The sequence below is a fragment of the Ceraceosorus guamensis genome (assembly GCF_003144195.1).
Source record: "Ceraceosorus guamensis strain MCA 4658 unplaced genomic scaffold IE81scaffold_11, whole genome shotgun sequence".
Lineage (NCBI taxonomy): Eukaryota > Fungi > Basidiomycota > Exobasidiomycetes > Ceraceosorales > Ceraceosoraceae > Ceraceosorus > Ceraceosorus guamensis.
In genome coordinates this window covers 387418-400804 of record NW_020290006.1, presented here as the reverse complement: position 1 = coordinate 400804, position 13387 = coordinate 387418, and the positions used below count along the sequence as shown (strand labels likewise).

Here is a 13387-nt window from a genome sequence, read left to right as displayed (position 1 = left end):
GGGGGCAAGGCTCGGTCATCATGGCACAGGGCGGGCAAGCAAAGAGAGGCATGACTCAGACACAAGAGAACAAGTAACTCACTTTCCCGTGATGGTCCTCCAAAAACATTTCGAAAAGCTGAGCGACTTCTCGAAAACATTCGCGCTCGACATCCTGGACCGGCAGCTGCGAGACTCCCCTGGGCTGCTTGGAGCCGTGCGGCACCAGAGCAATCTCCTTGTCGAAGTGATCCGACAAGATTGTCTGCATGGCACGTTGGCCTCGCCTTATAGCGCCATGCACCCTGTAAATAGTATCAGCCCATGCCGCTGTTGTGATTGACGCCGAATGCAAGTCCCTGGTGAGCTTGCAGGACAAGGAGGCATGTAACATGCACAAACGCTCAGTGTCACTCTCCACGCCTTGAGACACGTCGACCTAGTCAACTTACACTTCGCCAAGAGAGATCCCAGTGTGTCTTTTTCGTCGCCTTGTCTAAATGCTTGTGGATCCGCTCCGCGAGCGTCGGCAACTCTGACTTCGCTAGGTTGAGTCGCGGTTTTGGGCATTTTGAGGATAACTAGCCGTGTTTCGAGGCGGATACCGCCGTTGAGCTTTGCTCCATCATTCCTCGGAGTACCGGGTTCAGGACTCACCGTGTTCAAGTGAAGATACAGCAGAGACTCCAAGTCATCAGTGTACCTGTGAAGACAGAGATATGCGCTCTTGCGAAGACGCGCAACTTTCTTGCCAATTGCCTCAAGATCGGCCTCCAAGTCAGCTCTCTCTTCGTCAGTCGAGGCGCCCATCAAAGACTTTTCGCTCGCAGAATACTCGGCGACCATGTCCTTATGCTCTGAGACGTATCGCGCGCCATCGTGCGCCGAGACAGGGAGAAAGCGGCTGTTTGCTGAGCGAGCGTCGTCGTCGGCGATCTGTAGCCAGCCCTCTTCATCCTCCGAGTGACTCGGGGCAAGTGCTAGAAGACTGACCCCAAATCGAGCATTGCCATGGTCCGCGAGCACCAGGCGGGCGCAGCTTTGCTGTGTGCGAGGGAGCATGAGCACATTACCGGCGTTGAGGTCGCGGTAATGCACACCGATTTCTGCATACGCTGCAAGTTGCCTGCAAAATTGGCCAAATACTTGCGCTAAATCGACCTCTGCGGTCAGAGGAGAGATGGACTGGCCAAATGGTTGGCAGAAGGCTGAAATGTCCAATCTCAGAGTCGTGCCGCGGCGAATCTGCGTCTCCCATCCGGCCTCTTGCACCATCCCAAACGGGAGCGGGGCAACTATATCCTTCCACATCCCATTTTGGTTCTCTCGCAGCAAGCGCTTCCCTGCCTGAATGCGTTGCAGAATGTTCGTCTCGCGACTATATAGGCGAGCAGTGCGCCAAGTCGCCTTGACAAAGAGAGTGCTCCCGCTTGCAGAGAGCGCTTGGCGCTCGTTGTCGACCAGGCTCGACTTCTTGACGTCCACAGCAGAGCGGTCGAAGCAGAACAAGACGGTGCGCGAACCTACGAGCGCCGGTCTGATGAAGACTTTTACCCTTTTTGCCTCGTCTTGGTGTAGACCAATGCATCCAGATGGACTGCGCTGAATGCTGCCTGTTCGCCTTGGATCCCAGGATGGCAGGACATGGGGATGCATGCACAGTAGCATGATCTTTGCGATCTCTGCAACGTCTGCCTCGCTGTGGATTGAGTAGGCGCGGCTGACGGCGTACCCATTCGCCTCAACCTGCCAAAGCCTCACTAGATCGCCACACCACGTCACCCCATGAACCCACCGGGCCACTGGATGGTCGCAAAGGAGGTTGCGCTAGAGAGGAGAGGTGCTTGATTAGCGGACAAGGGTGAACATCGAGCGGGGCTTGGAGGCCCGTGCGGCATGACTCACCGAATAGCAAAGAATTTGCTGCATAATGTGGGCTCGGCCATCTTTATTGCGCTGCAACTTGACCTCTATGACTGCGGTGATGTCGCTCCACCGTCTACGAGGTTTGGGAATCGCAGACACATCCGCATCGCCAAAGGTGATGTCGGGTCGCAACAAATTCTCCGCTCGCTCATCATCAGATGTCAAACTACGCTCGCAAAGGGTCTGTGCGCAGGCAGGCGGGAAACGAAAGCATGTGCTCGAGCTTGAGCGCGTGGATATGGACGTGGATGTGCCAGCGCAGCATTACGCTGTAGCAAACGGAGGCGACACTCACCACGCCGTCGTCTCCTTGCGCTACTGCGCGACGCTGGCAGAGTAGCATTCGAGCAGCTGATGGCCAGCCGGCGCTTTCGGCCTTGGCCTCGGCGTCCGCATCGAGCGGTCGAGCGCAAACGTCTGCGAGCTGATTGACGAAGTCGGTGATGAGACGGTGCAGATCGTTCTCATTGCCCTTGCGCTTGCGCTCCACCAAACAGCATCTCAAACTTTTGAGCTTTCCTTTCAGTCCATCATCTTGCAGCCAAGCGTCGAGCAAAGCCTGCCCGCCCTCTGCAAGCTCGACGACGAGGTATTGCGGGCAATGTTTGCCTTGAACGTCGCCCAAGAGTTGCGTGCCGATGTTGTCGACATACGTATTAGACTGGCTGCTCATCGATGCCGGAGATGACCTCGTCTTGTGAGGGGTAGACTGCGCATCCAGCAGATGAGCATCACTGCCTTCAGCCCTCTGTCTTTTCCGCCCAGCAGATGCGCCGCCGTCGGCAGAGGCAGAGACAGAACCGGAGATGGAGGTGGAGGATGAAGACGAGGTAGGCAGAGAGGGTAAAGGGGAAGGATGAGCTGTTGTGGACGTCTTTGTTGCGACGCTAGCTGAAGACTGCAGCAAAAGAGAGCTGGAGCTGGTGTTGGAGCTCTTGCCGGCCAGTGTGGCAGAAGTTGTGTGATCTACATCCCCACCTGCAGAGGTTGGGGTGAGTGAAGCACGAAGATGTTGGGGGTCTAGCCATTCCCAAATACCTCGGCTATGAGCCGTGGTGAAGGGAATCTGATCGCGGGTCAGCGACTGCTCCAGGTCTCGCGCTCCACAGTTCCTGGCATCGATGTCCACCAGACGCAGGCTAAGCGGACACCTGTCGCTTGAGTGTGCGATCATCTTGATACAGCTGGCCGGCCGGCTGGTCGAATGCGCATGTCTTGATCACTCATAACATGAGTCTTGGGTATTGTGAGAGTGAGTGGGCGTGTGGGTGTGGGTGTGAGTGTGGGTGTGGGTGTGAGTGTGGGTGTGGGTGTGAGTGTGGGTGTGAGTGTGGGTGTGAGTGTGAGTGTGAGTGTGAGTGTGGGTTGACGAGTGAAGACCACGCAGTAGTGTGTGTACCTGGCGCGCAAACCCTCAAGGCTGTGTGCAAGCAGGCAAATCACGAATGCGCGATACTTGCTTCAAGATCTGATCTTTCGAGGGCGCATGCACACCACATGCGCGCATCCACGTGACCGGAAGTGCACTTGACTTTCCCTCGAGTCTCAAGATTCAAGATTCACGATTCGCATTCAATTCAACATTCACAACATTCACGATTCCAAATTCAAAATTCGGAATCCAAAGCCCCAATCTGCTGCTTCAGAGTCAAGAGTCAGAGTCACGCGTACTCTCGACTAGTACTGGTAGTCAGAGTCAAGAGTTAACGATTCAAAGACATTCGTGATTCCGACGCGCGCATGCCACGCCTGCATCAGCGAACACGTATGTGGAGAGGCAGAAGAGTCGCAAGTAGCCTACCACCACCCGCCATCACCAATCCGCACTCGTGACTGCGACTGCTTCAGGAAAGAAACTTGAGCTTTGCTACATCAGAGGTGACAAGGGAGCGCGCAAACCCAAGCATACATCACGAAGATCACCGCGACCGAGCGCTTTGGTCGCGATCATGGCGACTTCCAGAGCGCCCGCGGGTGCAACAAGAGCACCATCCCACGTTCCCGTCTCTGGCGCACGCATGTCTCCTTCTCAGCTTGGCGGTCCATCATCATCCTCTTCCGCAGCAGTCGAAGCGCAAGCAGCGGCCGCGGCAGCAGCAGCAGCAGCAGCGACTCAAGACGCCCTCTCCGTCGTCCTCTGTACCGCAGGCTACGACCACACGATTCGTTTTTGGGAAGCGTGGAGCGGAATGTGCTCCAAAATCGTTCAGCATCCAGATTCTCAGATCAACAAGCTGGCCATATCCCCCGACAAGAGGTTCTTGGCTGTTGCGGCAAATCAGCACGTCAGGCTCTACGACTGTGCGATCGGTGCGCCTGGCGGTAGCAGCGCTGGAGCGGGCGGAGGAGCTGGCGCGGCTGCTACGGGTGGTAGCGGCAATGCTGGCTTGAATGCGGGAAGCAATCCGGTGAGCGTCGCACGCGCGAGGAGGAATGCGAAGAGCGCAAAGCGTCAGTTTGCGCGGGTGTGGTGTGGGGCCGCTGCCCAGCCTGGGAGGTCACGTCGAGTCACTGAAAGGTCGGCCATTGCTGACGTGCTCCGCTGCTGCGTTGTCAGGTCGCGACCTTTGACGGCCATGCGGGAAATGTGACCTCTTTGGCATGGCACTGCGATGCAAAGTGGCTAGTGACGGGCTCAGAGGATGGCACGTTGAAGATTTGGGATACGAGGTGAGGCCGTCAGATGCGCGTGGTGTGCGCACCATCTCCCCTGATCTTACTGACACTCGTTGCGCCCGTAGGACTTCTCGACCACAACGAGTGTACGATCATCATGCCCCGGTGAACGATGTGGTCATCCATCCGAATCAAGGGGAGCTTGTCAGCTGCGATCAGGCAGGCAGCGTCAAAGTGTGGGATCTGGGCGAGAATGGCTGCAGTCACGAATTGGTGAGGTAGCCCCTTGATGCGCAAGTGGACGACGTTGGCTTTGTACTGAAGATTGCGAAAATTGGGCTGAGCAGGTGCCGGAAGAAGAGGTCCCCATTCGGTCGGTCACTATAGCATCTGATGGCTCTTGTCTCGTAGCAGGCAACAACAAAGTAGGTACGGACGTCGGGCCACGATGATGCTTTTCATACATCTGAAGAGCTTTGGTATGCCTCACGACGCAGGGAAACGTCTATGTCTGGCGCATACAGTCCGGAACATCTGCAAACACCGCAGATCCGAGCAGCGCGGCGCAGCTGGGAGGGGACGATGGCAGCAATGGCAACACGCCCAACACGCCAGGGGGAGACTTTACAGATCTGCAGCCAGTCACCAAGTTCAGAGCGCACGACAAGTACTTGACCAGGTGTTTACTGAGCCCAGACGTGAGGTGAGTGCCTCGACGTTGACATGACCACTCGCTTGCTCTCCCGCTCACGCATCGCGCATGACAGGTACTTGGCAACCTGCTCAGCAGATACCACTGTCAAGATATGGAGCACTTCGAGGTACGAATTCGCGCTGGAAAAGACGCTCGTGGGGCATCAAAGATGGGTGTGGGACGCGGCTTTCAGTGCAGATAGCGCCTATCTCGTCACTGGTGAGTCCTCTGACGGCGTGATTGATGCTCTGCTCACGCTGGCTTACAGAAAGGAAACGATTTTCGATGCAGCCTCTTCGGATCATGTAGCCAGATTATGGGAATTGGCGAGCGGAGAGACTGTGCGGCAGTACAATGGGCACAACAAAGCGGTCGTCTGCTGCGCTCTCAACGATTCACAGCTGGAACAATGAGATGCCCCAATCCGGTTTCATCATGAGCGGAGTGGGGCCCAAAGATTCTTCGGAGACCCGAGTTTGATGCGACGGCGATCTCTGCACAGGATCATGACGCGCACTGGATTGAGATTTGGCACGATGTGCTGCCACTGTGGTGGGCCGTGCCCCTTGGCACTCGGCGTAGTCGGCCGCCTCCTCCTCTTCCTCCTCCCCGACTGCGCAGCTTGCCCACGTCACCCTGTCACAAAAGACTGTAGGCAATGCGGCTGCGCCACACCTCGAAGGGAGAAGATGCCCCATCGATCATGCCGCCGAAGCTCCATATTACACTGCGCTCCCGAAGCGCGTTGGGCTCGGCAATCTTCCGTTTCTGTCGTTTCGCCAGGGCCAGATGTGGCTAAGGTGAGATGGCCACGCGTAGAGATGCAGGCAGGCAAGGCAGACTTCCAATCGCTTAAGATTTGACACTGTCGTCTGCTCCGATAGACGTGTATGCGCGCTCCTCCAGCAAACTCCACCAGGTCAGTGAAGTTCGCGCCTCGATCTGACCGAATAGTGACGACGCTCCGCCCGGGTGTCTTTCATGGACTGTCTGCCAGATTGCCCGCCTTATGCTGAGCGTGGATTCGAGATGCGTGGCGAACAGCCAGGCACGTGAACGGATGATCGTCGTTTTTGAGGTTCGACTTGTTCGAGAGATGGCCGAGCAGCCAATCTATTCAGTGCCTGAGAACGCTTCCCGGTCACTCTCGTGTCTACATTTTGATTCCCAATCTCGCCCCGCCGTCCCGAAAATGGAGCGGCATTCTCCGCCGCTTTGTGCAGTTTTCCAATCGAGCGGGGAGGGGCACTGAATCTGACTCTTGTGCTGGCAAGGTTACTCGACTCGCACTGTCAAACGACAGAGACATCAAGCGCCCGCCCGCCACGCCCGCCAGAGTGTGCGAAGATGTTGCGCTTCTCTGACAGCTGTCTCGATGGGCAAGGCTCACAACTGTGCTTGTGGGACGGGACTTGGGATGACGCTGCTGAGACAAGCCAAGCGCCAGGCCACCGCCGCCGCCGCCAATGGTACGCGCGCGCCCTTGCACCGTGGCAGGCACCTTTGCACAGAGGTTTTTGAGCATCGCATCGTGATCGACCAATGAACCGTTCGCTCTCGACCGGGGCGCGGGGTAAATCTCAACCGCACTCCCGAGATGGCATCCCAAGAATAGCGATGGCTGCGCGTCAGAAAAGGTCCGCCGTCCCCCGCTCAGCGCCGCCCTCCGCCAATCATGCAAGATGCTCGAGTGACGGCATCTCGCTCGCATATGCGCAATCAAGCACCACTCTCACACCTCTCCCATTGCTTCGCTTGTCTATTGGTCAGGGACGAGCGAACGCGAAGCGTATCGTTCGGAGGACTTGTTGTCCGTTGAGCGGACCATATCTTCTACCCGCGTCCGCTTTGCCACCTTCGAGATAGCCGCCGTGTTAGAGGCACGGAGAGAGCTGGCTTGCCCGTCCCTCGGTCCGTCCGTGCGCCCGCCTGCCTGCCTGCCCGCCTCTACAGCCCGTGCACCAACTCGAGTTGATGGAAGCTAGATCTGGACGAGATTGTTCCTCCTTGCAGCTTGGATCATGCTTCGCTCGGCCATTGCAAGGGGGGAGGGGGGTGGCAAAGTAGATCTTGCGTGGAGGGCAAACGATGTGAAGAACGCTGGATCGAAGTGCAATTAATGTCATTTATTCATTATTCATTGAAAAGCTTGATGCGTACGTCTCGAGCTTTCGGGGTGAAGTCGGGCAAAGCAGGCCGGCGGGCAGGCCGGTCGCTAGCCAGCTTCAGCTCGGCTCGGCTCGTCTCTCTCTCTCTCTCTCTCTCTCTCTCTCTCTCTCTCTCTCTCTCTCTCTCTCTCTCTCTCTTTGTGCCGGGGAGAAGGGAGAAAGCCATCGCCGACGTCATCGTCCATCGCGTTGTGTGTGACGGCATGGATGGGGCCAATCTCCAATCTTTGTGCCGGCGAAATGGCTTACTTCGTATCCAGCCTGACGAACGAGTTGCGGAACAATATATAGCGCCTAGTCGAGGAATGCCCAAAGCAATGACGAACGAATGCCAACCCTTGCCCATCTGCTGGTAAGATTACCATCTCGCTTAGCCACACACAGAGCTTTTGAGCGCCCGTCCTTCCCTCTTCTTTCGCGCTCGTCCCTCTCCCAGACAGCGACGATAGGCTCATGTACCCGCACCCGCATTCCGGACATTGGGAGCAGCGTCACATCGCGTCGTGAATGTCGTCACAAATGGCCATTCAGCAACGCTCGACTCGCCATCGTGTTTTCACGAGCAACTCAAACGAATCAAGAAAAGACTTGTGCGCAAGACACCGGACCGTCGTAGGGCAGGCTAAGGAAAACGAGTAAGCGTCGGCAATCTGGAGTTGCAGATCAAAGGAAGACCTCGCGCAAAAAAGTACACTTACATGGCCCGCTGCCCCCCACCTGCAAAGCCTTCTTCTGCCTAGATTAGCACGGTCGTGAAACTACTACGAATCAAAAGCGAAGCGGGGTCCAGAACGCGCTAAGGAAGAGACACGAAGGACGAAAGGCTAGCGCCACCTCGGCGGAGGTCCTTCTTGCATTCGTGACTTCCCACATTCACGATTCGTGATCGCGATCGAAGGGCAGGAGATTCCGGCATCAGCGGCGGGGTTGGGGAAAAGCGGGGAAAGGATTTGAGGGGAAATTGCCCGGGGGCACTTACTTCCTGCTTTGCTTGATCATGCCGCCGTTCAATTGTAGGGCACGAGAGCCGAGGAAGGTGGAAGATCAGCAGCAGCAGCAGCATGGGCAACGCGAAGAAGCTGCAGCTGCAGCAGCAGCAGCAGCAGCTCATCGTGCTGCTGCTCCTAATTCGGCTTTCGCTATTTCTCCGCAAAGCGGCTCTTGCTCTTCCTTCGTGGGACCAAAGGCCACGGTGACAGCTGCTGCTGCGAGCGCGAGCCTTCTCATCACACCAACCAATCTCACCACATCGCGCAGCAGTGTGAATGTGAATGTGGGCGCTTGCAAGTCTGCTGGGACGACTACACCCTCCTCACGACAAAGACGATTGGCTGCGCTGACAAGCAGAGCAGAGCACTCCTCGACGCGGCGCGATACTCTCATCCGTAGCGACAGACGCATCAGACGATCCGAAGCGAGATCCCCGCTGCATTTCAACGCGCCAGCCCCGAGGGCAAGGCAGTCTGAGTGGCAAGTCAGGGCTGCTGCAACGGTGGGAAGAGGAAGTAGCTCTTCGCCGGCGACGACGGACGAAAGATCAGCTCGAGCTGGTTCGCAAGCAAATCGTCCGACCTCACCAGCCCTCGTCCTGCGGCATTCACATTCCGCTGCTCGTCCTGGTCTGCATTCGCACACCATCACAGGGCTGACTGGTCCCGCTCTGCTCTCGCGAACAGCCCCATCCAACCAGCAGCAGCGCGCTCCATCCTCGCACAATCAGTCTAACCCGTCTCGACAGGTGCCGCCGTTGCTACCATTGACTGCCGCGCCGCCTCTGGTCTCCTCGAGTGCAGCGCTCAAGCGATCCTCCTCGCTGCTTGGTGCTCCCGCATCTGACGCTCGTAGTCGAAAAGCATCCATGAATCCAGCACCGCCATCCCCGATCCATGCGCATCCGCACGCTCATCCCACCTACAGTCACGCGCAGCTACAACAGGGATATTCAAATTCACATTCGCGCTCGCAACCGCATCAGCATCCACACCCGCACCCGCATGGAGCCTTTGCATCGCTTGGCGCCACACCTTCCTCCGCATCCGATGTCGCTGCCGCAGCCGCCGCTGCCGCTGCTGCTGCCCATCCGCACTTTGCTTTTCACCGTCCCGACTCGCGCATATCAGGAGCTGCGACGAGTTCGGGCGCATATTCTCCTCAATGGTCCTCCTCCTCTCCACGTCCCGGGGACGGCGAGAAGCAAGCGATGAGACATCGCACCACTTCCAGTCCATCTGCTCATCGTACCGCATCATACTTTGTTCAGCAGTCAGCTTCGAGCCCAGGTAGCGGCAACGCTAGCACACCCAAGATGGAAGAGGTGGCGAGCATGACGGGATTTGGTGGTGGCAGCAGCAGCAGCGCGACCAGCGCAGCTTTGGCCCACGACATGTCCGGACCGTCAGGAACGACATTGAAGCGCAATCAGGCGTGTCTTAGCTGCAGAAAGCGCAAGGTGAGAGAGTTGGCCAGGGGGAGCAGCTTGGTATGGAGGGTGCGACGTGTTTTTCGGCAAGCCCGAGGTCCGCTCACACTATCCCGCCACCCCCCCCCCCCCCCCCCCCCCCCCCCCCCCTCTCGATCTCGAATGCGACTGCGACAGATGAAGTGCGACGCCGTTAGACCTCAATGTGGAACTTGTCGAAGGTCGATTGCGAGCGCGGCTAGCGGCAATCATCCCTGCCCCGTGCCAGACAGACCTTGCGAGTACGACGATGTGGTCCCCACCGAGGTTGGTGGACCTAGCGTATCCATTCCGCTCGACGGCGATTCCGACATTCCTTCTGGCTCCCTCAAGCTGACGCGTCCCAAACGTCGAAGAGCAGAGACGGATGCCGGAAATCTGATGAGCGATGCGCCCAAGCAGCACCACCAGCATCAGCAGCAGCAGCACCACCAATCGGAGGATGTGATGTTGCTGCAGCGGCAGCTGAAAGATGCCTTGGCGCGTAGTGCCAGATTGCAAGAAGAGATCAGAAGGATGGCGGAAAGCAGGTCGATGGAGTCGCACGACGTTTCCAGATTGCCAACGCCAGATCCGATGATGGAGGAAGGGGGCAGAGCGTTGGGTAGAAGATGGGGCACAAATACGGTGCCCATCGAAGCTATGCTCTCCCCCGTAGCAGGCAGCGGACCGCCTCGAAGACAGCGACTGCGGTATCCGGAAATGCGACCACCCATCGATACGCACCGAGCCGTTCAAGGTAGCGATGCCCTTCATCGAGCTCTATCGCCCATCGACGGTCCTGGACCGACAGACGATCTGCCCATCGTCCTTCAAAAGACGACGTTGAACGATTCGACCGCGCAGCAACTGTGGCCGGATCAGGACCGCGAATTGCCAGATGGGAGCGTGATCACGCACCTTTGCGAATTGTTCTTCAAGTATCATCCCCTGCGCCTGCTGGTGAACAAGCAAGTATTCGATAGGGCGCGGGAATGGACGGCTGAAAAGCCTTGGAGACCAGCTAGCGCTCTGATCCACGCCATTTGCGCCGCAGCTTGCATCTACTCGCCCTACAATTCGGACAGGCTGGGGGAGAAGCCGCCAGAGGGCGATCGCCGCATCCCGTTTTTGCGTCATCCGAGCGAACGACCAAAGATTGAGGAAAAGGGAAGAAGCTTCAAGCAGTACCATATGGGACAGGCGGTGGCCAAGGTGGAGGAGAACGTGTTCAAGAACAGCGTCAACCCTACGCAGTGGATCAATGCGGCCATCATCGTGTGCTACGAGCTCTGGTCGGATATCCGCTTCAGCGAGGTGCGTGCAACGCCAAGGGGGTCTCGGTCGGTGGGGCAAAGCGCCCGCCTCCTTCGTTCATGTCCCACTGACGCCCCGCCTCCCTCCTTCCTTCCTGCCCACTCGTCTTGCAGGCCTTTTTCATGAGCAGCGCCATCACTCGTAGTCTGTGCGTGACAGGTTTGGACAAGGTGTCTGGCAGATTGGCAGAGAATCCTGCGGATGGAGGGATTCTAGCACCGGCAGAGGATCTCGTTACGCTGCACGAACGCCGACAAACGCTGTGGTGGGCGTACATTACCGATCAGTGCACTAGCGGACCCTTGAGGTGCTACGAGGGCTCTTTGGATGACAAGGCCGTCTCTACGCACATACCCGATGCCGCCGCTGCCGAGGCTGGCAAGAAGGAGCCCTTGACTCAGAATCTCGGATCGAGGGACCTATTCTCCACGGGTCATGTGGATGACTTTGCGGTGAGTGTGTTTTGCGCCGCACAGGCATGAGATCGCGCATCAGAAGGGACGACTCAAACGGACGCGCTTTGCCCCTTTCTCTACGCCACATACCCGCGCGCCCCAGCTGCTGATCAAGGCTTGCGTGCTCAACAAGCACGTCTTGACGTTTAATGCTCGTCAAAAGGTCTACTTGCGCCAACCTTCGGCCATGCCCTCCATCAGCAAGTGGCAATCTCGCATCGACGAGCTCGAGTCTACATTTGCGCCGTTCGATGCGACGTCGGAGCAAGTGACGCCGGAGAGAATCTATGCGCACGCTAATCTGCAGATGGCCATCATCCACTTGTTCGAACATCGAATGAGCCGAGAACCGACGGTGGATGCGGATGGAGAGGACCGAGCTTCTGCGGACGATGAGAGGGTGCGAAAAGCCTGCTCGAACGTGGTGAGGGTGGTGAGGGATCTGATTAGGTGCGAGTACGATTTGAGGAGGCTGCACGCCCAAGTCTATCTGGCGTGGGCCACGACGGGCAGGATATTGCAGTGCGAGATCAATCGAGCTCAAAGAACATCCCTTGCTGGCGCCACGACGACGATAACGACATCGAGCAGCACGACGAATGGTGAAGCGGCGGCGACGGCGGCGGCGGCGGGAACAGAGGCGCAGCGAATAGCGCTGCTGGCTTTGGAGGAGGAGGCCAAGTCGGGCCTGCAATCCATCCTGGAAGCGCTTGCGATCGGTGGCAAGACTTGCTACAAGGCATCTCATGCCGCTGGTCTGCTCACGCAATTCGCAAATGGAGGCCTTCCAGAGCTGGCCATGGCGGACCTGTTGTACATCGATGGAGTCATTCCTACCGAAGGCACCATGCAAGAGACTTGAGAATACTTGTTACTTGCTCGAGTCGAGGCTTATCGCCCCCCCCCCCCCTCTCCTGGATTCCCTTTCAAGAGGTCGGGATCATCACACGTCACTTGCTTCTTGCGTTGCGAAATGTAACCATTGCCAAACGTCTTCATTGCGATGTGATTGTGGTTGCTGCCTGCTGCGCTGCTTCCAGCCCGGAATGAGTGGTCATGCAGCGAGCGCGAGTGCTGCTGGCGTACCGTATGCTAGCATATACGATGGCTCTACGGTATATCGCGCGGGCTGGCTAGCTGCTGGCTGGCTGGCTGCAGCTCGATCGACGCTCGGAGTCCGGACCAAGCAAGGTGAGTTCGTTCGTGGAATGCGTTCGGCTATTATCACAGCATATGGGCTTGCATGTGTTACAGCGGCACTCTTCCCATGCACGCGCTCGACATAAGCACGCGCCAGCAGCAGGACTTGGATCTACGCGCGCGTGTGCGCAATGAATGGCAGAGCAGACGAGAGAGAGGGGGGGGGGGGGGGGGGGGGGGGGGGGGGAGAGAGGGAGCACTTTTTGGGAATTTTGCCGGAGCTGCTCTCCCTCTCTCCCTCTCTCCCTCTCTCCCTTTCTCTCTCTCTCTCTCTCTCTCTCTCTCTCTCTCTCACACTGTGTGTGCGGAATGAACCCTCCCTCGGACATACCTCGATATATGGCATCCGTTGCTGACTCACGCGCTACTGCTACTGTACTTTGCCGTCTTGTCAAGCAGCCAGTTCTTGTGCCGATATATGCTTCGAGGATCCATAGACACGCCTTGCGTTGATTGTGATTGTGGCTCGTGCGTGCGGGCTTTGAATGGAGGGCGCTCGGTGCTGGCTGCTTCGATGCTGGGCGCGCGCGCGCCTCACGTACCACCTCCGCATCGTATCGTACACGTGCACCCCCCCCCCCCCCCCCCCCCCCCC

At 57.7% G+C, this 13387-nt stretch overlaps 4 protein-coding genes across 4 annotated transcripts; 3 read left to right on the top strand and 1 right to left on the bottom strand.

The window, feature by feature from the left end:
• Window positions 1-82: 82 nt before the first annotated feature.
• IE81DRAFT_321388 (hypothetical protein) lies at window positions 83-3301 on the bottom strand (the record flags this gene model as incomplete). Its single annotated transcript, XM_025513322.1, has 5 exons — window positions 2201-3301; window positions 1885-2088; window positions 637-1806; window positions 432-560; window positions 83-346 (listed from the first exon to the last, which is right to left on the bottom strand). Coding segments are annotated over exons 1-5 (2646 nt in total), but the record flags the coding sequence as incomplete, so codon positions are not given.
• Window positions 3302-3733: 432 nt separating this feature from the next.
• Window positions 3734-5956, top strand: IE81DRAFT_21756 (WD40 repeat-like protein). Its single transcript, XM_025511015.1, has 7 exons — window positions 3734-4313; window positions 4463-4575; window positions 4647-4794; window positions 4869-4946; window positions 5019-5224; window positions 5289-5434; window positions 5507-5956. The coding sequence occupies exons 1-7, from the start codon at window positions 3855-3857 to the stop codon at window positions 5626-5628; spliced, it is 1272 nt and encodes a 423-aa protein (XP_025371653.1). The 5' UTR covers window positions 3734-3854; the 3' UTR covers window positions 5629-5956.
• On the top strand, window positions 5342-6300 carry IE81DRAFT_21771 (hypothetical protein). Its single transcript, XM_025511017.1, has 3 exons — window positions 5342-5434; window positions 5507-6015; window positions 6100-6300. The coding sequence occupies exons 2-3, from the start codon at window positions 5695-5697 to the stop codon at window positions 6229-6231; spliced, it is 453 nt and encodes a 150-aa protein (XP_025371652.1). The 5' UTR covers window positions 5342-5434; window positions 5507-5694; the 3' UTR covers window positions 6232-6300.
• A 1707-nt stretch (window positions 6301-8007) lies between these two features.
• IE81DRAFT_21738 (hypothetical protein) lies at window positions 8008-12590 on the top strand. Its single transcript, XM_025511012.1, has 4 exons — window positions 8008-9832; window positions 9980-11137; window positions 11251-11589; window positions 11696-12590. The coding sequence occupies exons 1-4, from the start codon at window positions 8381-8383 to the stop codon at window positions 12452-12454; spliced, it is 3708 nt and encodes a 1235-aa protein (XP_025371651.1). The 5' UTR covers window positions 8008-8380; the 3' UTR covers window positions 12455-12590.
• The last annotated feature ends 797 nt before the right edge of the window (window positions 12591-13387 follow it).

Coding starts and splice junctions, on each gene's coding strand:
- IE81DRAFT_21756 (XM_025511015.1), top strand. CDS start 3,855: ATGGCGACTTCCAGAGCGCCCGCGGGTGCAACAAGAGCACCATCCCAC. Junction 4,576..4,646: donor TTGAAGATTTGGGATACGAG/GTGAGGCCGTCA, acceptor TTGCGCCCGTAG/GACTTCTCGACCACAACGAG. Junction 5,435..5,506: donor TAGCGCCTATCTCGTCACTG/GTGAGTCCTCTG, acceptor TTTTCGATGCAG/CCTCTTCGGATCATGTAGCC.
- IE81DRAFT_21771 (XM_025511017.1), top strand. CDS start 5,695: ATGCGACGGCGATCTCTGCACAGGATCATGACGCGCACTGGATTGAGA. Junction 6,016..6,099: donor CAGGGCCAGATGTGGCTAAG/GTGAGATGGCCA, acceptor CTGCTCCGATAG/ACGTGTATGCGCGCTCCTCC.
- IE81DRAFT_21738 (XM_025511012.1), top strand. CDS start 8,381: ATGCCGCCGTTCAATTGTAGGGCACGAGAGCCGAGGAAGGTGGAAGAT. Junction 11,138..11,250: donor CGGATATCCGCTTCAGCGAG/GTGCGTGCAACG, acceptor CTCGTCTTGCAG/GCCTTTTTCATGAGCAGCGC. Junction 11,590..11,695: donor GTCATGTGGATGACTTTGCG/GTGAGTGTGTTT, acceptor CGCGCGCCCCAG/CTGCTGATCAAGGCTTGCGT.